We start from the raw sequence: 25,693 nt of genomic DNA on the forward strand, positions 1-25,693 counted from the left end.
TAATTTATGTGGGATTTTTCGTTTTAACAAAAGTTAAGAAGGGAGGGGAAAAACAAAGAATTATATGTAAAAGCACACAAATTTTGCTCTTTTTTTGGTGATAGAGAAGAGAACCCAAGAGTTGACCATCCAGTATGGTAAATTTCAGATACAAGGGTACGTCCCAACTCTCAATGCATATCCCGTTTCCCTGTTTAGTCATAAATATAATTTCAATTACCAAATCGAACTCGAACTCGAACTCGGATATATGCGCCTAACTCACACATATCAAAGTCCGCCTTGCCACCAAGACTACTGAATGACTACTGAATGGGGCACACAAATTTTGTTACTTTGACACATGTTACATAACCATTGCGAAACATTTCAAAAGATGCAGTAAATAGCTCCACCAGAACTGATGGGACTCCAACGCTGGAAGTGGAAAGGTGATGGAATGCTAAGAACAGATGTGGCTGAAAAGTGGGAGACTAGTAAAATCAATGAAATAAGACAAATTAAAACAAGAACTAATGGATTTATCTTCATTTGAGTTTAGGGGTTGTTTCTGAGCCCTTGACTATCATCTATTGCCAATTCATTCTGTATTCTTCAAATCTCTTTTGATCAACTATTATATGCACAAGGAAATTCTTGGCAAGCTGAGCTGTTAAAAACTTTCCTATAAAATAATCATTTAATCAAATCTTCAGTTAAGTTGTGAATTATGGCCAAAATTGTCGGTTTAATAAACATTTATGTAGGGGTGGCAAAAAATCAGTTTTGGGTCGGTTTCGGGTAGGACAATATCACGTGCTTACGAAATATTTATATGTCCGAACCCTAATCCAGATTGGATTTCGGACGTACTTAATTGACATACCCGGATTGGTTTAAATTCAGACAAGTAAATCGAACAACAAATTAATCTTGGTTAGGGTATGCACAACTAAACTGAACAATATTTATGTGTTTGGACACTAAGCCGATTTTAAATCGGACAAAAATTTTATGTTTGAACCCATATTTCGAACATATAACTTATGTTTAAACTTGGTTTATCCTAATCGGACAAATTCGATTATTCGATCGGACCGAACAGAATTTTGCCACCCTACATTTGTCTTCACTCAATTTTGGTTATAGAATGTAAGCCAAGCCAAAGGCCTCACACGTGTGTCAACCGACTAGGAGCTGAATGCGGGTCGGATCCACATCTCACAGTCACAGACACCACAGCGAAACCCTAAATAGCTTTTCCCTTTTTGGATGTGGCTTCTACGCTTATTCTCTGAAAGCGTTCCCAGCACACGTCCCTCTTTCCCGACTTCTCTCAATTTCTCTTCTATTCCCAAAACCTCAACGTCGATCAGTTTTGCATCAGGTGTGTACCATTTTTGTTTCTTTTTAATTCTTTTGATTTCAATTTCAATTAAATTGCTGCGGTTGATTGTTAGGAAAATCATAAAATCTGCGGCATCGTCATGTAGATTTAAATTTTTAGCTTAAATGCTCGTTAGTTGATGAATGATTTTTCTTTTATATTTATATAGTACATAATCTCTGAACATAGTCGGTCTGTTGAGAGGAGACGAGGGAGATGGCGGACAGGTTGACGCGTATAGCTATAGTGAGTTCGGACAGGTGCAAGCCAAAAAAGTGCCGTCAGGAGTGCAAGAAGAGCTGCCCAGTCGTCAAAACTGGTATTTCTCCCTCCCCTCTCTCTCAGTGGATCAATTTCTAGGTGTTCTCTAATTGTCCAATATTCTGCTTTGGTGTATTAGTCACCTGTTCATGTGAATTTTTGTCATGTAATATCATTATGACTCTTTCTTTGTTTTTCAATATGTTTTTTAAGGTTATTTTTTCGTTCTCTGTGTGGGCATAGAAATTATTGAAAATCGGATGGGGAAAGAAAGGCAGGAAGTGGAGGAATAGAAGCATCGGCAGCAGTAGTTAGTGAGATATTCACGTCTAGTCTACAACGTAAAATAATTGATTATTTGAATTCCGATCATATACCAGAGGTTAATGCTGAGATGCACATAGAATCAGCATCAATCCATACAATTCCAATGACATGGAATGTGTATTGTTTGTGCAATATGTCTGCATATAAAATTTTGACTGCAATTGTTCATACATACGCAAGTTTGAAAATACCTGGAATTTTAAAGTTTGATGTAACAATTAAAAAAAAATGAAATTAAGAAAATCTGAGTAGGAGCAAATTGTAGACGAGTGTGGTCCATGAGGCATAGAAGTTGGAAAAGTCATGTAGTCTCACAATGGCTAGTTCTCATAGAGTTGGGGTTTGTAAGCCTATGTACAGATGCAAGAGTAGTTGTGTTATAGATAATTGATTTTTTCCCTTAATTATGTTGTAATCTAGATTTTTCCTTGTGGATTTAAGGGGAACAATTAATCGTTTAGCAGAATGCCAGTTTTTGCTAACAGTAACTTGCATTAATCACAAACAGAACCTCTCTAATTTGTATACAGGGAAACTGTGTATCGAGGTTACTCCTGCGTCTAAGATTGCTTTTATCTCAGAGGAGTTGTGCATTGGATGTGGTATCTGTGTTAAGGTTTGTATATTGAAGATGGCATCTTTGTCAGATTTTGTAAGTTTTTTCTACAGGAGGATATGAACTGTTAAGTTGATCCACTGGTACAGAAATGTCCATTTGAAGCAATCCAGATCATCAACTTGCCGAAAGATTTGGATAAAGATACAACTCATAGATATGGCCCCAACACGTTTAAATTGCACAGGTTAATTATCAACTTTTCTCCATTTAAATGCCAGATTATTTTTTCTATTGGTTGAGACAGTGAAATTAAAATTACAGGTTGCCAGTCCCAAGGCCTGGGCAAGTTCTCGGGTTGGTTGGAACAAATGGCATTGGGAAGTCTACTGCTCTTAAAGTTTTGGCTGGAAAACTGAAACCAAATTTGGGTCGTTTCAATGTACCATCACTCACTTATCTATTATTTCTTCTTTAATCATATATCTGTTCACCGATTTCTCGCTTTTATTTTCCAGAACCCCCCAGATTGGCAAGAAATATTGACATATTTCCGAGGTTCAGAGCTGCAGAATTATTTTACTCGTATCCTGGAAGACAATTTGAAGGTAGGTTTCTGTTTAATTTGTTTAAGGCATGTGTTTGAGTTACTGTTTTTGTTGCTCAGTAATACATTTTCAGAAACAAAGACAATTTTTATGGAGGGGGGTGTCATATGAGCTTATAACTGCATTCTTAAGATATTTATGTGGTCTACATTGCAAATCCGTGTTTCCTAAGCACTTTTATTTTGGCACATATTTTATTGGTTTATTTATCACGCTGATCCTTTTACCTTTTTAACTGGGATAATCAATACTTGCTAGTCCTTGGAAGTTAGAACAGTCTTGTAGATAATAACACTAAGAGCTATAAGCCTCTGAATAGGTTGCATAGATATGAGTGTGACTACCTTATTAAAGATTCTTTGATTTCTATCCATATGATGGTTTTTTCATTCAAGCTATGAAAATGGTAAAACAGAAGTTACAGTTGGAGGTTGGTTAGGACCTGTCGGTGGGAGCTGGCAAACATGCTGTATGATCTGTATTGCAGTCAGTATGGTTGCCCGAGTAGTTAAGCCTATTTTTTACAGTTTTATTTTGTTCATAAGGTTGTGGCAATCTTGAATTTTGGATCTTGAGATTTCCTCCCCTTCTTATTCTTGAATTATTGCTTTGTTGTGTTGCTCTTCCTTGCCAAAACAAGTCCTGTATAATTAAATACCAGAGAATGTATTTTGATGATGGAGGATGCTAATAGTGGTTTCTTTGTTACTGTGTATTTGCCTGTAAATTTGTAGAACAAGAATCCGAAATCTCATATTTTCCATACTACCTGCTTTTGCATCTCTGTGTGGCAACATTTTGACCTCTTTGCTTCTACTATTTGACTCTTATTTGCCTATTATCCTCCTCGTGGCTGGAAATAATTTAAAGAAATTGATTGGCTATTCTTTCGGAATGGTAAAATTGAATTTAATAGGCTATTATCAAGCCCCAGTATGTTGATCACATTCCAAAAGCAGTTCAAGGCAATGTGGGGCAGGTGCTTGACCAAAAAGATGAGAGAGATATGAAGGCAGAACTTTGTGCTGATCTTCAGTTGAACCAAGTGATAGATCGCAATGTGGGGGATTTGTCTGGTGGAGAACTCCAGAGGTTTGCCATTGCTGTTGTGGCGATACAGAATGCAGAGATATATATGTTTGATGAACCCTCTAGTTATCTTGATGTGAAACAAAGGCTAAAAGCTGCCCAAGTTGTCCGATCTTTGCTGAGGCCTAATAGGTCTGGTTTGATTTTCCTATTTATTTATTTTATTTCGCACTTTGTTTCTTTTAACCTTAGATTTGGGTGACACAATCACCACATTTACTCACTTTTTTTTTCCAGCTATGTAATTGTTGTGGAGCATGACCTTAGTGTCTTGGATTACCTATCAGATTTCATTTGCTGCCTGTATGGGAAACCAGGTGCATATGGGGTTGTCACTCTTCCCTTCTCTGTTAGGGAAGGAATCAACATATTCTTGGCTGGATTTGTACCTACCGAAAATTTGAGGTTCCGGGATGAGTCTCTCACCTTCAAGGTAAACCTGTTAAGTCATTTTATATCCCTGACCTCATCTCTTGACATTTACTTATTATTATTATTATCATCATCATTTCATAGGTTGCTGAGACACCTCAAGAGAGTGCCGAGGAGATTGAGACATATGCACGATATAAATATCCAACCATGGCTAAAACTCAGGGTAATTTTAAGCTTCGCGTAATTGAGGGTGAATTTACTGATTCTCAGATTATCGTAATGCTGGGTGAGAATGGAACAGGGAAGACAACGTTTATTCGTATGCTGGTATTTTCTCTTTCAACCATTTTTGTGCTCTCGGTGATATAGCTCTTGCGATTATTTTTTTTAATGTAAGCAAAATGTATAGCCTATATAATTTGCTGTTGGATATTTGAATGTACAGGCTGGTTTATTGAAGCCTGATACTGTTGAAGGTACTGATGTGGAGATTCCTGAGTTTAATGTATCTTACAAGCCCCAGAAGATTAGTCCAAAATTCCAGTCGACTGTCCGACACTTGCTACATCAAAAGATTCGTGATTCATATACTCATCCTCAGTTTATGTCAGATGTTATGAAGCCGCTGTTAATTGAACAACTAATGGATCAGGAAGTCGTGAATCTCTCTGGCGGAGAGTTGCAAAGAGTTGCGTTATGTCTCTGCCTTGGAAAGGTAAAATGTTAACTAATCCTGCTGATAAATTCTGATACTCTCTTTGTTGTGTTGGTAGTCTATTGAGTTTGAGCGAAAAATAGGGTGGTGTTTTGATTGCTCGATCCCATTGATGGTCGAAAAAGTAATTGTTGACTCATCCTCCTTTTCTACGATTGTAATGAACGAGGAGAAGAGTGTCCATGCAAAGTGCAATAGGAGCATGATAAGAGCGAGTTTAATGAGATGATTGGAAGATTGGTTTGCTGAGGATGTTGATTTGAGTATTAGCTTCATGCATTGAAATGGAGGGGCTTTAGAGCAAATCATATTTCTTATCTCTCTTGTTCTTATAGAAGGAGATTTTGAAGGCTGAAGCCATATGATCCCTCTGATCTTGTGACTCACCAGTTTTATTACATGTGAATTAGCAATAAAACTTTTAAGAGTGTGGGTGTAGTCTTCTAATGTTTTGTCTTCCAATTTAAAAAGAAAAAGTTTGATTTATCGGGTCAGGGCTATTGCACTGGGATCCTTTAAAAATTGTTGGTTGGTCAGCTAGCTAATGATGCTCTTGGTATCCTTCATTCTTTATTGGTGAGAAAGTCTCCACGCATGAAGGCCTGACCTGATAAGAATTGGGCACAACTCTTGATAACATAAGGCAAGAGTTTGAACTTTCTAATGCCCCACCAATAAAATGGTTGGGCCAGAGTCTTTTTTTATGGAAATTTAAGGATAGAGTTTTTGGTTTGAAATTTTCATTGGTTGTGATCAAAATTTATTGGAGCACCAAGAAGGTGCGTGGAGAGCTATATCTTTATCTTCTGTTGGCAATATATTTTGTTGGAACGAGCTTGGGTTTGCTCCGTTGAGGCCCAGTTTAATTATTGGGCATGGATGTGAGGCCTTTAGTTCTTTGTTGTACTATATCTAGTTTGCTCTCTGAAACTACTTATCTGAGGTAGAGGAAGCTTGGGGATGCGAGTGTTATGGTGTGAAAAGAGGAGAATCAGAAGATTTGAAGGAGATGAGAGGAAGGCTCAAAGGGCTTAGATGAGAGTGACAAGGATACAAAAGAGATCAGTAAATAGTGTAACTATATATCAAATTGAATGGCAAAAGAGAATTCCTCTAGTGGAAGGGAGGGATCGTTTTATTGAAACTTGGTTATTCTCTATCAAATCTCTGCTCTCTTGACATTGTAACAATGTTTTCAACCAAGAGTAGCCTTGTTTTCCTTCCAGTTGTTTTTTCTTTTCTTTCTTTTCTATAGTTCAAATATAAACATCTATCTATTTGTCTCATTGGATAATCCTTTTGAGGATAATGTTTCTGGTATCTGGGAATCTTAACACTGTTCATTATAAACCAACCTCTCTCTGTCTCTTACACTTAACGTAATATCTGCTGTCTTGCTTGTGTGGTTTGCGAAGTTTAGTTGCTTCTAACTCTTATCCATCACTGATGGAAATTCTTGGATTTAGATATGGTGTTAGGGTCATGAGTTTTTGGTTCTTCATAACTTGAGCAATTGCCCTGCAAAATCCCCTTTGTTATATCTGTCTGCAAAACTAGGAGCAAGTGGTGACTAATTACCTATGTTTGCTTATAGAATGAGAAAATTTCCCGAAGAGATCTAACTGTTAGTTTTTCTTTTCATTTATATTGTCTAATCTGGGTTTGCTTTGTATATGCAGCCTGCAGACATTTATTTGATAGACGAACCAAGTGCATATCTTGATTCTGAGCAGCGCATTGTTGCTTCCAAAGTCATAAAGAGGTTTATTCTTCATGCAAAGAAGACTGCATTTGTGGTGGAGCATGACTTTATAATGGCGACTTACCTGGCAGACAGAGTTATTGTATACGAGGGAAAGCCGTCTTTGGATTGTATTGCAAACTCTCCACAATCATTGTTGACTGGGATGAATCTATTCCTATCAGTAAGTCTCTTTCATTATTTACAGTCCCTTTCTAATTAGTAAAGTGAAAAAATATTTAAGATTGAAATATTTAGTACCGGACTTCAAAGTAGGAAATTATTTTTTCTCTGGTAGGCAGTTATTATTTTTTTAATGGGAAGATCATCCTAGACTTATCCTTTTTATTTGGGCCTTAATCTGTGGCCCTAAAACTCCATGCTGGCTTAACTTTCGCTTGTTTTGACATTTCTCTCTTTTAATGCTCCCTTCCCTAAGCTACCACAATCCCTAGTGGGGAAAAATTAAAAATGAAAAGAACCGGTGGACCAGTGGCAGTAAAACCATGCTCACTTTCCAATTTGTTGCACTTAATGCAGCATCTGGATATCACATTTAGACGGGATCCAACAAATTTCCGGCCACGAATCAACAAGCTGGAATCAACAAAGGACCGGGAGCAGAAATCTGCTGGATCTTATTATTACCTGGATGATTGAAAGTAGTGCTGACAGGTTTAAATTAACTATGTTCCACTTGTCACTCTCTTTATGCACTTTCTCTTGGAGTAGCTAAAGTTTGCCTGTTATCATTTTGTTTGCAGCAGATGGTTTATGCGTAACTTTTTAAGGCATTGGCATGAGCAAAACAAAGAGAGCTGGGGCGTGGGATTTTTGCAGAATTATTCATAAATTGACTAAAGATGGATGTCATGACTTGGTGAAAGGGTCAATGTTCATCCCTTTGCGTAGAGTTTCAGGGCCTCTATGGCGCTGTCGCGTGATTGTCTTTTGACGTGCTATATGTTCTCCAGTTTTGGTTAGACTCGCGCTGCTAGGCGAGTGTATTTCATATGATTTGCTGCAGCCACCTTTGTGTTTGATCATACATCTTAAAATATGCTGATGACATGAAAATAATGTCGAACAAAATGCGTTGGATTTTTCATAATCATTGGAAAATTTTGAAGCATTATTCTGCTGACTTTCCAAGTATTGGAGTATTTTCAACTGTTATTCTTACAAAGCTTTAGAGCATGTGAAAGGTCGGTTTTTTGTATGTGTTGCTGATGGCAATGAAGGATTACAGATTTTACATATTGAATCAACAGAAACTGAGGGCTTCAGGACCTTATAATATTACAGATATGAGTTTTGATCAAAGCATATTCTCCTGTTCCATGCACACCTGAACAAAGGTTCTATCTTCAGGCAGTCTTGCCAACAAGTTCCGAAGAGGGGTTTTATCCAACCACCAAAATCTGAAAGGGGGCTCTGGGCAAGTACAGTTGAATTGTTCAGGCAGTTGTGCCAACAGGGTGTTTCTCCAACCCCCATAATCTAAAAGGGTGGCCAGGGCAAGTGCAGTGGTAATAAGCAACTATGGGGTGCTCCGAGCCAACCGCTAGCCCTAGTAGGGTCACTGCCTATGCCAATGATCCTCCTTTGGTCCCTACCTTCCTGGCTAGAATAGCCTATGAAATTGAATAGTCAAACCAAACTCCTTGAAAACTTATCAAAATGACTTGCACATTGGACAGGAGAATTACCTCCATGAAGTCAGCTAATAGTACATATCTAACAGGCCCGTAGCAATGAACTTAAAAGACATGATCTGCAGCTCAAAGAAGGTAGCTTCTATCAATTTTTCCTTTCTTGAATAATGGGAAGTCCACTACAGAGTCAAAATTTTTCGAGTTACACTGAATGAAAACTAGAAGTACATCAACCTTCCTCTACCTCGAAGCGTGTTCTCGGTTTATACGTATTGATACAATTACTTCCCATCTACACATATCAAAAATATGCTCTTGCTTTTAACAACAGTATATTTCTCTCTATGATTCCTTGCTGCTCTGGTACAACGTCAATAAATATATATATTTCTTTCTATGATCCCTTGCTGGTCTGGTACATCGTCGATAAATATATATATTTGAGGTTAGGCCTTGCTCACCAGGGCGGGTGATCTTCCTTTGCAGTTTGGGGTGGAAGTGGTTTCCAATCAGGTTTTTCATCCCAGTACATGTCATAGTATATGTGACCGGGAGTATGATTCTCCACACAGCACCATATACCAACATAGCGCTTCACACGGTTCCTGAATTTCTCTTCCCTTGTCTGAGCATAGAAATCATAAAAGCATCAGTATGGCAACCAGATGTACTTTTGATATATAACAGGGTGCAAGATAAGGGCTCACCTTGTCAATGAAACCTGTGAAAGCATCTTGCATCGAAGAGAACTGGATGACTTTGAAATCCTTGAATGAGGAGAATACTGATTTGAACTGCAGAATTAAGTAAAATTTAACGAGGACACGAGGAACTAGAGGGGTGGAACATCTTAACTTGAAAAGACAACCATGTCGAGACATGTAAACTGATTCACTGGAATTACAAAGGGCTTATTAGCTAAGATGCCAACGCTAAGTTGGTGCAGTAATTATAATAATTTAAAAAATTGACTAGGGAGTCTGAAAATGCTAATCACAGTGCTAATAACCGCACTTCCTAGGTAGCATAGCTTTACTTCTTTCAATTCATTTAATACTTTCCTTGCAGAATAAAACGCTGTTATATTGATTAGATACCAAAATGATACTTTGATTGTTTTGAACCAACTTTTAGTATATGACAGAAAGATCATGATTCTATTACCATCAAATTCCAAGCACATATCACATACATTATCCCTAGAGTCCACTGTTTCAACTTAAAGACCATGCTTCAGACTTCAAATGAGACAGCATTCCAAAGGACATCGTAACAGGAAATCAATTAATTAACCTATAACCAAGTCTAACATTCTGGCCTCAACTAATAAAAAGAGGAAGAGCACCCACAAGTAGGCATGAGCCATAAAGAATCTGGAAAGAATTGTGAATAGATAATCATGATGGTATACAGACTTGATTAAGGATATAAATCACCTTTTCTTCATCGCTGTGCTTGGGAAATTTTAGTTGTCTTGTCGGACTTGTATTGTTAGACGCATGGCAATCCTTGGTCCCTTCTTGACACAGCTGAACATCAAGCCATGACTCTTTCATCTGAAATCAATACCAAAAGACATTACCACTAGATGAACAATATGAGGAAAAAGTGACTCTAATCTAAGTGTTGGTGATTGTCATTTACATGTCTTGGCAAAGAAGGATTGTCCAAAAAGGAGTACTCTCTAATGCTGATCCCAGGACCGAATTCCTCTTGTGCCAGATCTTTCAGCATTACGTTTACCTGCATTTCAGTCCAATTGTGAATGTTATAAGGCAGTCATGTTAAGAAACAAGAAATCACACCACCACCATACAACATTTCGATCCCTTGATATTCTCTCCCAACACAAATCAAAAACTGAGCTTTATATAGAACTAACTTGGCAACATCTAGAAGGCCTTGTTTTGGCCTTATTGTTTCTAAAAACTGTCAAGATTAGTTACTTTGTCATTCAACCCAATAAGTTAACTCGTTGGAATGGGGTGTTTCACATCATTTATACATATTCTAACACTCCCCCTCACGTGTGGGCTGGGCAATCCGACAGCCCAACATGTACACAACAAACGAGGCCAAAGGCTAGGGCTACTCTCACACAAGGCAAACACTTGGGGCAACAACAAACACACACAAAAGTCCACACTTGGAGCAATGATAATTGGGGCGTTAAATTGCAGGAGCTAATGTTTGACCCCAAGACCACTTGCTCAAATACCGTGTTAAGATTAATTACTTTGTCATTCAACCGAATAAGTTAACTTGTTGGGTTGGGGCGTTCCACATCATTTATGCATATTCTAACAATACCATTGTTTTAAAATTTCCTTGGTTTTTTTGGTAAGATGAAATTCTAGTTGCAAAGCTATGTCTTGTATATATTCTCTGTAATACCAGGGGATGAATGTAGAATAAATCATTTATGGTGAAGAAAAGCAATCTCATAATCTTGAGCCTTCGAATAATCAGTCACATCTCCACCTGTACTTTAATGATAGAATTTTTTCCGTCTAAATCACTCTATAGAATAGCCAGCTTTTCAATATCCTAGGGTTACTATCCCTGTGACTCTCGCTTAGCCGCAGCCCTACCAGGCATTCAAAATTTCAGTGCATAAGTCCGCAGCTGAAAGTTTTACACTCGAAGGTGCCAGCACTAATAGATGCAGAAACTAGTAAATGATCAACCACAAGAGCAGATAAAGATTATGGCTTTCAACAAGTACCTCAAACACATGATCTAATGGGCAGAGAAAAGGTTGCCTAGTCATAGACCTCTCCAGAACTCCAGGATGTGCAAACCATAGCCTATCCAACCTACACCATAATGGAGGCATGACCTGAAATCATACGAACGCAAAAACCGTTATGTTTGATAATGTTAAAAAGATGTGTCAGAAAAGCTAAAACAACCATAAAACATTGAGTTCAACATGTTAAATGTTACGAGTACTCACCAGTGTACGATTCAACAGTGTGGCAATAGCAAGTGCGGACCTAATTTGTTTCATCTGAAAGAGTTACCAACAACATAAGTTCAGAAACACAATAAAGCATCCATCAAGTCGCAAAAAATGATAGGATTAAGTCATGTGTGCATACTTGGTAATTAACAAGAGCAAAGTGTGATTCTACAGTATGTGGCCCATCTAGTAACATGCTCTTTGGGATAGATGGTTTAAATGACAAGAAGCCTCCTGCATAGTTTCCCTAAAGAAGTTAAAACAGCAGCAATAATCTTAAAGGACACGATGAAGCCACCAAGAAAACAGATGATGTCACATATGAACAATTGTTAAGGTGCAAGCTTTTCAAAGTACCAGGTTTTCGATTCCAGTTTAGTTGCTGAGAAAATTGAATACATTCATTAAGCTAATCATTTATTAGTAAAAATGAAAGTAAATATCAGGCATTGCGTGTCTAGCAGTGTACGAACATGGAGGTCCAACCGTCTAAAATCCCACTACTTACAATCATCATTCTCAGTGGACAAGCGCAGATGAGGTCAAGAGCAAAGGTGCAGCCATTAATGATATATAATCAGTTGCAAGAAAACATGCACACCAGAGAGAGAATGAAAGACAATCATCATCTTATCAAGTGTATCTCCGTTAAGGGAATGGCAAGAAGAATACAAGTATCAATAAAGACTTGCAGGATATATAACAAACACAGAATACCTGGTGAATCATAATATTCTGGTGGATCATAGAAGGCCATGGCTTCTCGTAGGCGATGACGCTTTCCATCTGTACCTGCATACTGGAACGTGGTATGCACTGCATATGGGTCCAATCTGAGTTGTTGATACATGGCCTGTCAATATACAATCTGAGCTCAGGAAACAGTTAACAGTCTACATATAATTTTTTTTCCTCATCTAATTTAACTACGCAAGGTCCTCCAAAATTCGAAAGCATTATTGTATAAAGGAAATATCATTGGGATTAAACTTACTGGTCACACAAAATATACAGGACGCAATAATGTCAGCATTGAAGATATAGCACACGAATCCTACCTGGACAAAATAAGTATGACCACTGCAGAATATACTTGCTGGCAAAATTCCCAGCTTCAGGTTCCCATCAAAAGCATATACCAGTCCACTCTCCTCATCAACAGATGGTCCTAATTGCCTGCGTACAAGGTCATTGAACCCATTCTGATCCCATATAGTATCATCAGCTAGAAGCATATCTTTCCACTGTTTTGCTAACTTTTTTGAAGACTCTGAGGGTCGCCAGTGGAAAATTCCTATGTTATAGGCAGCACCAACTTTGACATATGGAGACACAATCTTGTCAGTACAATACTATAAAGAAACAACCATATTCCAATTTCCAACTAAGATGAAAGTAACTTAATAGTATTCAGAAAAGAAAAAATAACCAAAAACAATGATTCAGAAGTATACAGACAACAGAAAAGAATAATTTGGACTTAAAGAATTCAAGGTGAGAGGGAAAACTAGATAGTTCTACAACAAAGTGGACGTGGTGCAATCCTCAAAAATCGCGAAGGATTCAATCCAGCCACAGGTTCCCCTACGGCTACCTTGTTACGACTTCACCCCAGTCGAAGACCCCACCGTGGTATGCGCCAATAAGACCACCAAAAGCCTTTGTAGCACTAGTGGTACACAGAAGTCATGGGTGATCCTTGGTCCGATGCTTCGGGCGAAACCAAGTCCCAGGGTGTGACGGGTGGCGGATACAAAGAAAGCAATGTGTGAGTGCTTTCCAGACTCTATTCTATTGGTATGCACCAGGTAGACATGTATCTTTGTTTCACAATGCACACGTAGGAGGACAATTGAGAATAAAATTGGCTACAAGAAACAAATTATAATAGGCTCATTCCGAAAATTCTGTGTGTTTCACTAGTTATCTTGTGATATATGGACAATAAAAATTTTCTGATTAAATTTTTAGGATGATGGTTAATTTCCTTCCAGTTCAAAAAAAAGAAAAAGGGCACGGTGCTGATCTATTCAAGTTAACAAGATTTTGGTGCACAATCAATCCAATGATGTTTTGCAAATTTAGGTGTTGTGCATGACAAGTTTGCTTGGAACTAAACGAAGTAACAATGAGCACACATGGAATGAGATAATAAGAAAATAGTTCTATTAATTAATTTCACCTTGTTTCCAGTTGTCCAAGCTGTCATCAACAACTGTTGGCTCGACTGAATCACTTGAAGTCAAAACATCAGCATCAGGATAACGAGCAAGATAGGGTAGAGGGTTCTGTACCAAGGACAATAAAAAAAATTAACTTTTTCCTCTTTGTTTCTTTTTTTTCTTCCAAAATAATTAAGGAAAAAGAAGGGATGGAGAGAACAAAATAGATTATTCTAAAAAGTCTTCCAATAGGTACTGCTTGAAATTATTAAAAGTCCTTATATTATTATATTGAAAGATGATGTAGATCTTATGGTTAAAGGAAAAATGTCTACAGGCGTATGCATCATTTTTCATATGCATTGAGGACATAGCAGACACTACAGAAGAAACTAGAAGATTAAACTTGTTGACCACCAAATCAGGTGCATCACAAAACAGAATATACTTAACCATGTGACATTTTTTTACTAAGATGAAAGTGCACTCATTGGATGTTCTGAAAGGAAAATTTTAACTGAAACAACTGCATATTAAATTGGGAGATAGATGACCTAAAGCCCAACCATGTTAAAGTGACAATAAAGTCCTATAATGTTCAATATTCATGCACCAAAGCATGCTCAGAAAAGGTACAGCACGCTAATAAATAAATCCAAACTATTTATTCAATAAGGAAAGGAAAACAACTAATGCAACTGTTATTAAGGCAACAAAGAAGAGGAATGAACCCACCAGGAAAAATCAAGTAGCAAGGAAGATGGTACCTTCAGCCAAACCATGTCAGTATCACACATCAATAGCTCATAGCCATAAGGAAGAATTGCATCTATCAGAATAACTTTTTCTCGCCCCATTTTGTGAAATGTCGGAGAACCCCAACCGACGTCAACAGTGCTCATGTGGCTGCCCATGTCAAATACAGGTACACCTCTCCAGTACAAGGCCTCCAACAGCTTGTTGTCCATGGCACCTTGACAAAATTTTCAATTTCAATTTTCTTAACGAGCAAAATTTTTTAATAGTAAGATGCGAGTTTAAGCTTCAAGAAAGCAGTAAGACAGAATGTCGGTACGAGGTTCCTACCAACAATAAGATTGGAAAGCCCAAGATCCGTCAAATGTTTAACCCAAGTCAGGATGAAATCCATAAATGCATAATTGCCAAATGTTACAATTATGACGTTGTCTTTTACCCTTTTCTCAATCAATTCCTTTGTTAGCTTAAAGCTCTTCAAAGGTGGCATTTTCTTAGTACGCGGAACATCCCAAATAGATTTTTCCGATATGCTTCGAGGCTGTAATGGAGGTGGTGGCGCCTCCATGGCTGTCGTTGGTTGAAAAAGATTGGGCATCTGATTTATGTTGTGATCATCTACATCTGAAATAAGCAGTAAATAGAGAAGAGAGAGCTTTAGACGAATGCAGACTGTAAGCTCAATTATTAAAGCAGAACAATCGGAAAGGAAAAAAAAGGTCTCCGTGGAGAAATAGGATCTATAGACTTTGTCATCTAATGTAATAACATATTGCTTAGCTGACTTCGAACCCCCAGTTCTCTATTGGGAAAAGACCTTCAGCATAAAGTCAATGATGCAGCAACTAGACAGCATCAATAAACATGGGAAAGCAAAGAACACATCATTATTGCAAATGAAGGATAGCTAAGAATGCATAAGGGAAAAGAAATCATTCGAAAGGGTTTTACAGATCACACATAATACCAACCGAGCATGGAACAACTCTCAGTAGTCCCTAGGCCATTATCACTGCATTTGGAAAAGTAGACTGGAATTGGAGCAATCAACGATAGGTCTCGGCTCTCTTGTGCAGCCACATAAATAATGGTAGAATAACCACGACATAGACCAATGCCTACTCTCAAACCATAGTTCTAACCAACCATGATGCAGTAAGAAGCACCAACACCCACATTCAAAAACCAGCCTTTGATAGTAAGAGTAAAATGACTGTTACATCTGGGTTCTGAGACTGAAATGGACTTGAAGCGCCAAACCTTAACGATCTAAAAGAAAATGCTTTTTAGACAGTTGTTTATAACAATCGATCTAATATCCTAGAAGGGACAACAACATTAAAAAGCAATGTTTTCCCTCCAGAAAAAGAAAAAGTTGGGTCCACCATCATATACAGCGAACCATTCCTTAGAAGACACCAAAAAATATGAGCCAAGTTAACGAAGCGCCCACTAACATTAACATAGGCAGTCATCTAAAACAATCTTCGATCATCCAAAGCTGTTATTTTTTTTTTTGAAATTTCATTAATAGGAAGAGAGAATGAAAACATACGCGAAGAGGAGATTGACGGAGGAGAGGAGAGCCAGGAGGAGCCAGAACCAGAGTAGATAGCGGAGAAGACATAGAAGGAGGAGACAACAATTCCAACAATAACGGTGGTGTAGATCGTCAGGAACAGCGGCTTAGAGCCGGCCACCTCCTGACAGGAATTCCTCCACCACCGACTGCCCATTCTTTCCTTTTTATCTAGTCACAAATACCCAAAATCGCACTCCACCATCACATGAAGATTTGCGGGATCTTCAATCGGCTTCTGGGTATCAAAGAAGGTTCATCAATTCAGAAACGCAAGAAGAGCTTTTCTCAAATTCTTGGCTGTTCAGATCAAAATCATCAGATCACTATTGGGTATTCATTCGTCAACGGTGCTTCAGCTGCTCCCACCCCCATAGCCAGCCACCTTAGCCTGGTCAACTATGCCACGATTGTCTTAAATTTACAAATAATCTCCCGTTCCACCCTTTTCTTGTTTTCTCATTAGTTTTTTAATCGAATGATTGTTTTTTAAAAAATAAATTAAAAAAATTGTGCAAATCAAAGCAATAGTTGTAGTATTAAAATTGTAATAATCATTGAGTTTTAAATGGATTAAAGTTTCAAGTACATGACCCAGATCATCAGATTTGAAAAGTTGGCGAAAAATTGCGTTTGATAAGGTTGTTTATTAGTAATTATTTAACACACAAATTGAGCAATAATGGGATCTTTGCATGTGCACCGCACCATCTTCCCATCTTGTGGCAACTCCCACTCATACTATTTTATTTACATTGTCTATCTGGATTTTCAATAAAGAATTAAGTCCAAACATGTGATATTAGATTTGACCCCCATCTTCCGAAGATGCGGTACTCATTAACGAGCTTATGATATATGGTCAAGACATTCATAGAACTTTTCACATACGGAAACATGATAAGGCAATGTCTTAGATCTTAATATACATATTTCTAATTAGTTACAAATGATTTAACTAAACTAACCCGGAAATATTATTTCATTTTTACACATATATGATCCACCGCATCTATGGATCAAAAATAAATTTTTAAAATTGGTTCACACTTTGGCTTCACGTGTGAGAATTGATGTATATATATACATATAATTATAGTAGCAGACCAACGTCTTCTACTCGACTACGGTTCCACGGGAATTCTCCTATAAAAACACAAAGGAAGAACATAAAATAAGGATGCATGTTTTCATCATTTTATATCCTTACTTTTGTGACATTATGGGAGAATTCCTGTACAGTTGCGTTCAACAATACAGTAATACACACTATGGACTAGACATGAATCACGCCGGCCCAAGCTTGCATAATTTTGGGCCTTTGTAATTGGGCTATTAACAAGCCATGGCCCACTAAGACGTACTAATAGACGGGCCTGGTGTCGCCTATAGCGCTCTGATTAGTGATTACAGATTTACAGCACTGGCAGAATGGGCCTTTGAATCCAGAAAATGCAGAGATTTGGGCCAGCCCCGGGTCTTGATTGTTTGAAAGTTTTGAAGCACGTCAGATTTGTTGCATGGGAAGCCAACCCTGCCAGTATAAATTAATATTATAGCTATATAGCTTGCATATACTACATATGCATACGGTGTCACATTAGTATCCCGAAAATGATAAAGATCCCCGCAATTGATATCCTAATTATTCTAGTAGCTAAGTTGAATACACAGAATCCAAGTAAATTTGTGGGATCCAAATGTCCCACATTGATGCACATAAAATCATGTGCGTACAATTCAACTGGTGGGATAACTGGATACCGACCGTTGGAATCCACATCATAACTGTTACTACATTGGTCGTTATTTCAACCCTGATCATTATTTCTATAGGTAATTCACACACACACACATATAGGAGCAGATAAATCATTTGTTGTAATCGATCTTAGATTTATTTCCCTTACCAATTTTCTTTAAAAAATTAGTGTTGTTAATTAATTATTATGGCAAAGGATGCACTGAAGAGGAGACTGTGGGGAGAATTACGAGTAACTCAGATGAGACTCATATGTATGGTATCTATAGAGGTTTTGAGTTCAAACATCCCCATCCCCTTCCCTTGTATTCAAAAAAAAAAGAGGAGACTCTGAGATTCATGATTTGAATTATTCGCAGCTTCTAACATATTGACACACACAAAACATTTTATGATTATAAATTGTTGTAATTAATTAGCTATCGAGTATACATTTCTAAAGATGAAGCATGCTTAATTGAAAAATTAATGAAATATATTGACGTGATGTAATAAGTTTATTCTAATTAATTGATGGAGTGAGAAAACTAGTTTTAATATTCGAGAATCAGATGTTTATATATTTCTTTTACTAAATATGATAACAGAATTAAAATTTAATAATATTAATTTGTTTATTCTACGTATTGTACAGTCTTACGTACTTGACGATGCATCCATGTGTGTGTTGCAGTTGCATGCATGGGCTCTCCCGCGAAATTAAATATTATGTATATCTATATGTATATGTTAATAAGAAAAAGACAAAGATACCTATATAGAATATTCATGCATATATGTTAACGATGGATGATTGTTAGATATATTGTGCTAATCTCATATTTGAACTTATAAATAGCAATTTTATTATTGTATTTTATTTATGAAATAGAAGTATATATATTCAGTGTAGAGGAATATTTTCTTATGGAGTTTCAGCATTGGTTGGACAGTGATCATGATCCTTCGATCATTATCTTGGTTTGGATTGATGTGATTTGTAATCTGTTCTTACTTGTGCCGAGAAAAAAAAATATAGGTCATCGAGTGGGGTCGTACATCATGCATATGAAACCACGTGCGTACAACTCAACAACTGAAATAATTGAGATATTAACTCTGTTGGGATCCCTTATCAAAATTGAATTAAAAAATGTGTTAGTGTAAATGGGGAGGGATAAAGTAGTGAAGTGTGATATTGAACCACATCGAAAACAGCTATTCCTTATCTGTAAAGTAATAGAAATGATCACTCAATTGCTTTTCAGCTTATAAAGTGACCGCGACTACTAATTTTGTATGATTAATTAATTTAGGACATAATTATATTAATTAATTATGCAAATATCTTCTTAATTATCTTTTGAAGAAAAAAACTGTCAAATCTTTTTCTGGGTAAGGTCATGCTTGGTGTCAAAATTTATTGTCTCACTGGAAAGGTAGTCTCAACTTTATATATATATTGCCAAAGGACAAAAAAAACTTTATCTATATATAAGGTGGTTTCAACTTACAGTGGTTTTTCCACTCCTGATGTAGAGATGCTGCTAGGCTACAAATACAAAACGTAATAAATCAATGTGGGGTATAGGAGTAGAACAACATAACTTGTTATATTATATATATATATATATATATATATATATTTCCCACCCCCATCAATATATATTGTCGCGTTCAGAGTCTTCAGACTATATAAAGAACATGTAAATTAAAGCAAAACCTATATAGGGAGAGAGAGAGAGGAGTTGGACTTGTTTCTTTCGACATATATAGCAAGGGATGAATTTCTTTTTTCGTTTTTAGAAAAAGGGGGCATGGACTCCCAACGTTAGCAACTCTCTAGGCGTGATCGCAAGGATACTCCCCGTTATGAAATGTATGATTTGAGCCATAACTAATATCTTAAGAGTATCATAGCTAGCCCCATTAAAATGGTAAAAACCGCTCTCAACAGCATTTGGTTCACGAAATTTGGCCCAATAAGCAACTTGATATTCTGGATTCAAACATAGCAAGTGAAGTGATGATTAAATGCAGTCTACGCATTTAAATTATAATAGAGACCAAATTTGTGTTGAGGGGGGGGGGGGGGGGCAAACCCCGTACGTAGTGATGAAGATTTGGTAGACTTGCCTTGAAAACTTATCACATTAATTCCAAAACCAAGTAGCAAGTTGGAACAACTGATTAATTGCATGAACTGATGGCTTTGCTTTTCAAAGTACTGGTTTTCCATGAACTGGGGGTCTCACCCCGGTTTTGTTTTGCCGCTAGACACTCTCATTGTCATATATATATATTTGTGCGGATGTATCTAGTCACTTCTGACGTCCATTAATATATGTCGGGCTATATTATGGCTATACAATAACAAAAGTACTAAATATTACTGTATACATGTATACAATTATCTAATATATGAGCCTGCATTCAAATGCTTCCATCCTTCGTATATTACTGTACAAAATATTCACTCATATATATATACATATGAGTGAACATTTTGGAATGAATTATCCACCATCTGTAGACACGAGCCGCCGGTTTAAGTGGTAATTAAGGAATATATACACTCTTCGCATGGTGAAAGGTGGAATCCCTATCCTCTCCCCTTCCCATTAGGGCCTTAGTTACTAAAAGAAAGTGAAAATATCCAAATCGACCAATCTAATATTTCAAGAAAAAAAAATCTAATGGTTCAAGAAACTAGAAGCTAGCAGGTTTATATATATCCCTTAATTTTCTTTAGACAAAATAATGAAATATATTGCATCCCTCAAACTATATATTTTAAGAAATTCTTTTCTAAACTGCCTTATTAATTTGGTGGCTGGCTCCCAGACTCGATTAGTTCCAAAATATTATATACAATCAGGGGCGGACACAAGAATTTATGTCAGGATATGCAAAGTTAAGTAGGGTCCGAGGACAACTCCACAGAATTTTTTTTGAGTTATTTATTAATTATGCCTATGAAAGCATGAAAAGTAACATTAAAAACAAAAGTTATATAGATAGCGTGCGACCAATGATGATAATTGACAGCTAATTTACAAAGCCCTCGACGAAAAATCATATTTTGAAATCGTTTCATGATTATATTATATGGAATAACATCAAAAGAGGTGGCAGAGAGACTTGCGTGAGAAAGGTTGCCAAAAGAGGTAGAAGAGAAGAGGGGAAAAGCTAGGCTAGGCCAAAGCATACCAGGAAGTGCAAAGGCTGGGTTCCAGGGTGGACAAAAATGTACTAAAGGCCCAATTTTTTTTCCCTATAACGGAAAAAGAATTTGTGGGTGTGTCCGCCTCTGTATACAATAAGGAACTTATGTGATTAGACTTTGTTCTTTTTAGGTACATCTTGTGTCCACGCACACATACACATGCGATAATTCTCAAGTGCAGTAGTCCATAAATAGTTAAATACTACTGTTTTAATTTTAACCGTTGATTCTGATCAATGGCTGAGCTGAGATACCTTTCATTTCTCTTTCCTCCCCATCTCTTTCCTTCTTGTCTCTCCCTGTCTCCGTTTCCAATAACTTCTCCTGCCGACCAAGGGTTGGGTTAGGTCGAATTGGGGTTGTTCTGCCTCGTGGTGGTATTATGCATCTTTCGGGCTTGATTGTGATCGTGCTGATATGGAATTTAATATGATGGGTCAATCGTCGAAAGCCAGAGCCATCAAAACGAGAGACGGTAAAAAGAGAAAATGGTATCGTTTTTGTGGGCCGTAAATATTATCCTATACGGATGTCTATAAAGGATAACGACTCTCTCTCTCTATATTTAGCTATGGCCGGCTCTAATATAATAGTAGCTTTTGCATAGTAATGAAAATAAGACAAAAGGTTGTGATTTTGTAAGAGAAAAAGGTCATGTGACGTCAGTATCTCCAACAGAATATAAATATTCATGGATGTTTGGTATCCAAAATCTTTAGTATATGTATGACCCGATCGCGTATAAATTTAATTTGCACTTTACTTGGTGCATAAAATCATATCTACATATACATATGTATGAGTTTAATTAGTCCAACTATTCATGGATGGACGTGCATGGTGCTGTGTATAATATATATATATATATACAATATTATAGACACGAAAGTTGAGTGTCGTCTTCAAATGCCACACTAGCTTAGTGGGCATGCAGTACTACTAGTTAGTGGAAGATATAAAAGCAAATATTGATGTAATAAAGGGAAGTTATAGCAGCTGGCGCCAAGTATCATACGTGTAATATGATTATTAATTGACACACCTAAAATGCCATTGATTGGCTTGTTAGGCTTTCTATATATACATATTTCTAGTTATATCAGCGTAAAATGCATAATACCCTGCACATAATTTACCACAGAATGTTATACAGTATATATATTATCAATAAAAATTGAACCAAACACTACCAGCATCAATATTTTAGACAGTATATATGCTAACTAGCTAGCATATATGTTACAAGCGATATTGTCTGTCAAACGAAGTCTAAACCTATAAATATATAAGTGGTAGTTATATATGTCAGGCTAATTGGGCCAACTGTTAACAGATTTTCACATAAGACAACAAATTACTACAAAATTAATTAAGGTAAACGAGTGTCCTGGCCTGGCTTATTAGTTAAGTTTGCCCTAAATTCAACTAAAATGCAAAATCAAGGAGGAAAAATCCTAACAGAAAGCTCGTGAAAACGCGTAGGCCAATGGACCCCCACTGGAAGGGCTGCTCAATAATTAGCCAAAAATAGAAAGAAAACAATAACATCAACCAAAAAGGATAAGGACGCATGCAAAAACAGACATAAATAGGACCCATATATATATATATATAGTAGTCGACATATATATTACATCTTGCTGCTCCGATATTATGAGTCATGGTCGAGTTTTGAAAGACTTGTTCTGATACCATGTAATAATTCAAAGAAGCAATAGAACTTTGAAAATGGTTTGCATTGATTCAAAGAAAGAAGGTTTATGCTAGGATTTATTATCCCACATCGGTTGTTGAGGGATTTGGTGTCTAGCATATAAGCTAGCCTAAGTCTTTAAACCAATGTCCAGCCTTTTTCAAATGGAGGGGTTGGGAATTGCCATGGCCCAAAGGGTTGAGATGGTGGGGAGGCTGGGTTTGGGTTTGTGCTATCATGGGATTTTCTACAGTTTACAATTCTAGAAGCTTAACCTCTACAGATCGAGAAGAAGAGAACCATATATTACAAAGTGTCAAAGTAGATGATCAACGGTCATCTCTGGTTTGAATAAATTAAATATAAAAAATACTAACTGTCTAATAATAATGCCTTCAACGGTCATAAGAAGAGCAAGACGACGTCGTACTGTTGATTAAAGTAGTTGGTATAATAATTAAAATAATTGCATGTGAAAGTTGACGCAATATATGTTTCTAATTAATTAACCAACTAGAGGTGGTTCAGTAAGCTCGGTTGACAATCTACTGGATTAGACATATATGCACTCAACGTTCTATTTCAATGAGAATCATATTTCTTAGGTTGTTTTTGGTTTTACCCATTTTTGTGCATGATTTTACCCTTTCCGTCTCAAGCTTCCAAATAAATGCTAATAATGAGGAACTTGACTTCACCCAAAAGGCCAGCATTCTAGTTTGGGACCATAATACATTCAACACCACCAAAATGGATACGTTACTTTTCTCGGCCGAACATTTAATCCGTTGAAAAAAACAAACATGGTGTGGAAATTAAAGAACGGACACGTGTTACAATATGTGAATCTTTTCTTTAATATTTCTGATTGGGATATCAATTATATCCTCACCTTAGGTACCTGCAAAGCCGACTTACAATTCCAATTGAATCGTACTTATGTGAAGTTCAGTACCCGTTTTAATCGGTTCAATCGACATGTACCAACCGATATTTAAAACATTGATTATAATCAACTTCAATTCACAATTACATCCCAACTACTTGAGCCATAGTCCAATGTCAATTCCCACACAAAAAAGGTACATTAACGTTCTTAACTTACTCAAAAAAAAAATGGTGATTCGAGACTTGGAGATAATAACGAATAACACGTTACGTAGTTATTCACAGTTCTCCTACAATTTTATGAATATGTTTTAGCGCATATGAGTGCTATGGCGAATGGAAGAGGGTAAATTAAAAGTGAGGGTATGGTAAAAAAATATTGTACGGACCCGTATGAGAAAGTGAGGTAAACTATGAAGGTGAGAGTGCAGATAAGGGATACCCTACTCAAACCCTCCCTTTGTTGACATCCCTAATTATTATTTTTTTTCCCGAGTCAATACAAATAATAAAAATATGAAGGTCCCATATGTATCATCCACCTCCAAGGTCGAAGCCCACACGTAACGTACATATATACTTGACAAATGTTCCAATGGGTGATGTATTGACTGTCTCTGAAAAAATAAAATCATTTTCTTCAAATTCAAACATGACATATTAATTCGCACGCCCAAATTGAAGTATTGAACCCTTAAGAAAAGAAAGAAAAAAGAAAGAAAGAAAGAAAGAAAGAAGAAGAAGCACATCTATATATTTATATGGTCTATTTTGTTCGGGTAAATCGAACTAAATTAAGTTCAGGATTAGCTTGGTATTTAAATTTGTAAAAAAAAGAGGTTATTAGAGATAATAAAAGGTAAACTTAGATCCATAATGCTGGTCAATGATTGTAATCAATTTGCATTAGATTACATAATTACGACGGAATAATAATAATAAAAAAAATGGTACGGAAAGGGACCAAAAACTCAAAAAAAACTCAATCTAACAACACCGAGTTAACCCTACCAAATTCCTCCAAATTCTTCTCCTCTCTCCAGTGTTCCTTCTCCCTTTCTCCTCTCTCAAGTTCTCCTCCTTCTCTTTCTCTCCTTCTCCTCCCTTCTCTTGTCCCCTATCATTCCTCTCTCTGAAACACCTACTTGAGACGAAGAAGATGAGATTCAACGGGAGAATGAACAAGACTGCAACTTTCTTCTTACTTCATCATGGGTTTTAGCTATGGAACATAAAAACTTCAGTTTCAATGGCTCTTTATGAGATTAAACACCTGCAAGATCGAAACTTTTATGTTTCAAGACTTGATGAGAGGGAAACTTTTATTCAATGGCTGCTTTAGCCAAAGAAATACCCACGGCTGAAGAAGAAGAATTTAGGGTTATGAAGAAAATTGTTTTTTTTTTAAAAATTTTCTTTAATCTCAACCGTTGGTGAGATCCAACGGCTGAGATTATGGGGTGTAGATTGTTAAATTTGAGAATAACTGAAATTGGGGTGTACTCATAAATATTATGTTTTTGGTTGGGGTTTATTTAGAATGGAGTGTGCTTAGTTAAGTAAGGGGTGCAAATAGTCCTCATCCTAATTTAAGCTTTAAATAGATTTGAGTTTTGGGTGGGGACGTGGGGTGGGCAGAAAGTAGGGTGTAGATGTGTTTATAGTGTATATACGGTATCTGTATGATAAAATATGTATATATATTATGACTATATTTGGTCTTGCTCAAGCGGCATTTCCTGTTAAGATCATATAAACCATATTAGCTGAGTAGTCTTTATTGATAAAGTCCCTCTTGTATATATTCAACTACATTTGATTTTTCATGGGTTTAGTGACTTGTGTCAAGGCTTAATTGCTAGGTTCATGAGAAATAAACCCATAAGGATAATCGATATGTCTACGGAGATTGAATTTTAAAACGGACAATATAATTAATGTGTAAGAGGGCGTGGATTTTTGATATTTCTCATTTTTATTTTTATTTTTATTT

The 25,693-nt window shown here is 36.7% G+C and overlaps 2 protein-coding genes across 5 annotated transcripts; one reads left to right on the forward strand and one right to left on the reverse strand.

The window, feature by feature from the left end:
* The first annotated feature begins 1,226 nt into the window (after positions 1-1,226).
* LOC120016317 (ABC transporter E family member 2) lies at positions 1,227-8,193 on the forward strand. 4 transcript variants are annotated; one of them, XM_038869032.1, is made up of 13 exons: positions 1,227-1,366; positions 1,556-1,685; positions 2,485-2,570; positions 2,660-2,757; positions 2,835-2,952; positions 3,029-3,118; positions 4,035-4,339; positions 4,445-4,640; positions 4,724-4,909; positions 5,028-5,297; positions 6,977-7,222; positions 7,579-7,713; positions 7,803-8,193. In XM_038869032.1, the coding sequence occupies exons 2-12, from the start codon at positions 1,583-1,585 to the stop codon at positions 7,696-7,698; spliced, it is 1,818 nt and encodes a 605-aa protein (XP_038724960.1). In that variant the 5' UTR covers positions 1,227-1,366; positions 1,556-1,582; the 3' UTR covers positions 7,699-7,713; positions 7,803-8,193. The 4 variants fall into 4 exon arrangements, with proteins under 4 accessions (XP_038724960.1, XP_038724962.1, XP_038724959.1 ...); XM_038869034.1 differs by having other exon boundaries at positions 1,244-1,366; positions 1,536-1,685; XM_038869031.1 differs by having other exon boundaries at positions 1,265-1,366; positions 1,574-1,685; positions 7,806-8,193.
* Positions 8,194-8,813: 620 nt separating this feature from the next.
* LOC120016318 (arabinosyltransferase XEG113) lies at positions 8,814-16,571 on the reverse strand. Its single transcript, XM_038869035.1, has 13 exons — positions 16,129-16,571; positions 14,904-15,197; positions 14,585-14,790; positions 13,838-13,943; positions 12,714-12,970; positions 12,373-12,508; positions 11,795-11,889; positions 11,650-11,703; positions 11,419-11,532; positions 10,338-10,436; positions 10,130-10,249; positions 9,401-9,487; positions 8,814-9,318 (listed from the first exon to the last, which is right to left on the reverse strand). The coding sequence occupies exons 1-13, from the start codon at positions 16,307-16,309 to the stop codon at positions 9,151-9,153; spliced, it is 1,917 nt and encodes a 638-aa protein (XP_038724963.1). The 5' UTR covers positions 16,310-16,571; the 3' UTR covers positions 8,814-9,150.
* Positions 16,572-25,693: the final 9,122 nt, after the last annotated feature.

This window comes from Tripterygium wilfordii, chromosome 15, assembly GCF_013401445.1.
Source record: "Tripterygium wilfordii isolate XIE 37 chromosome 15, ASM1340144v1, whole genome shotgun sequence".
In the NCBI taxonomy this organism is placed as follows: Eukaryota; Viridiplantae; Streptophyta; class Magnoliopsida; order Celastrales; family Celastraceae; genus Tripterygium; species Tripterygium wilfordii.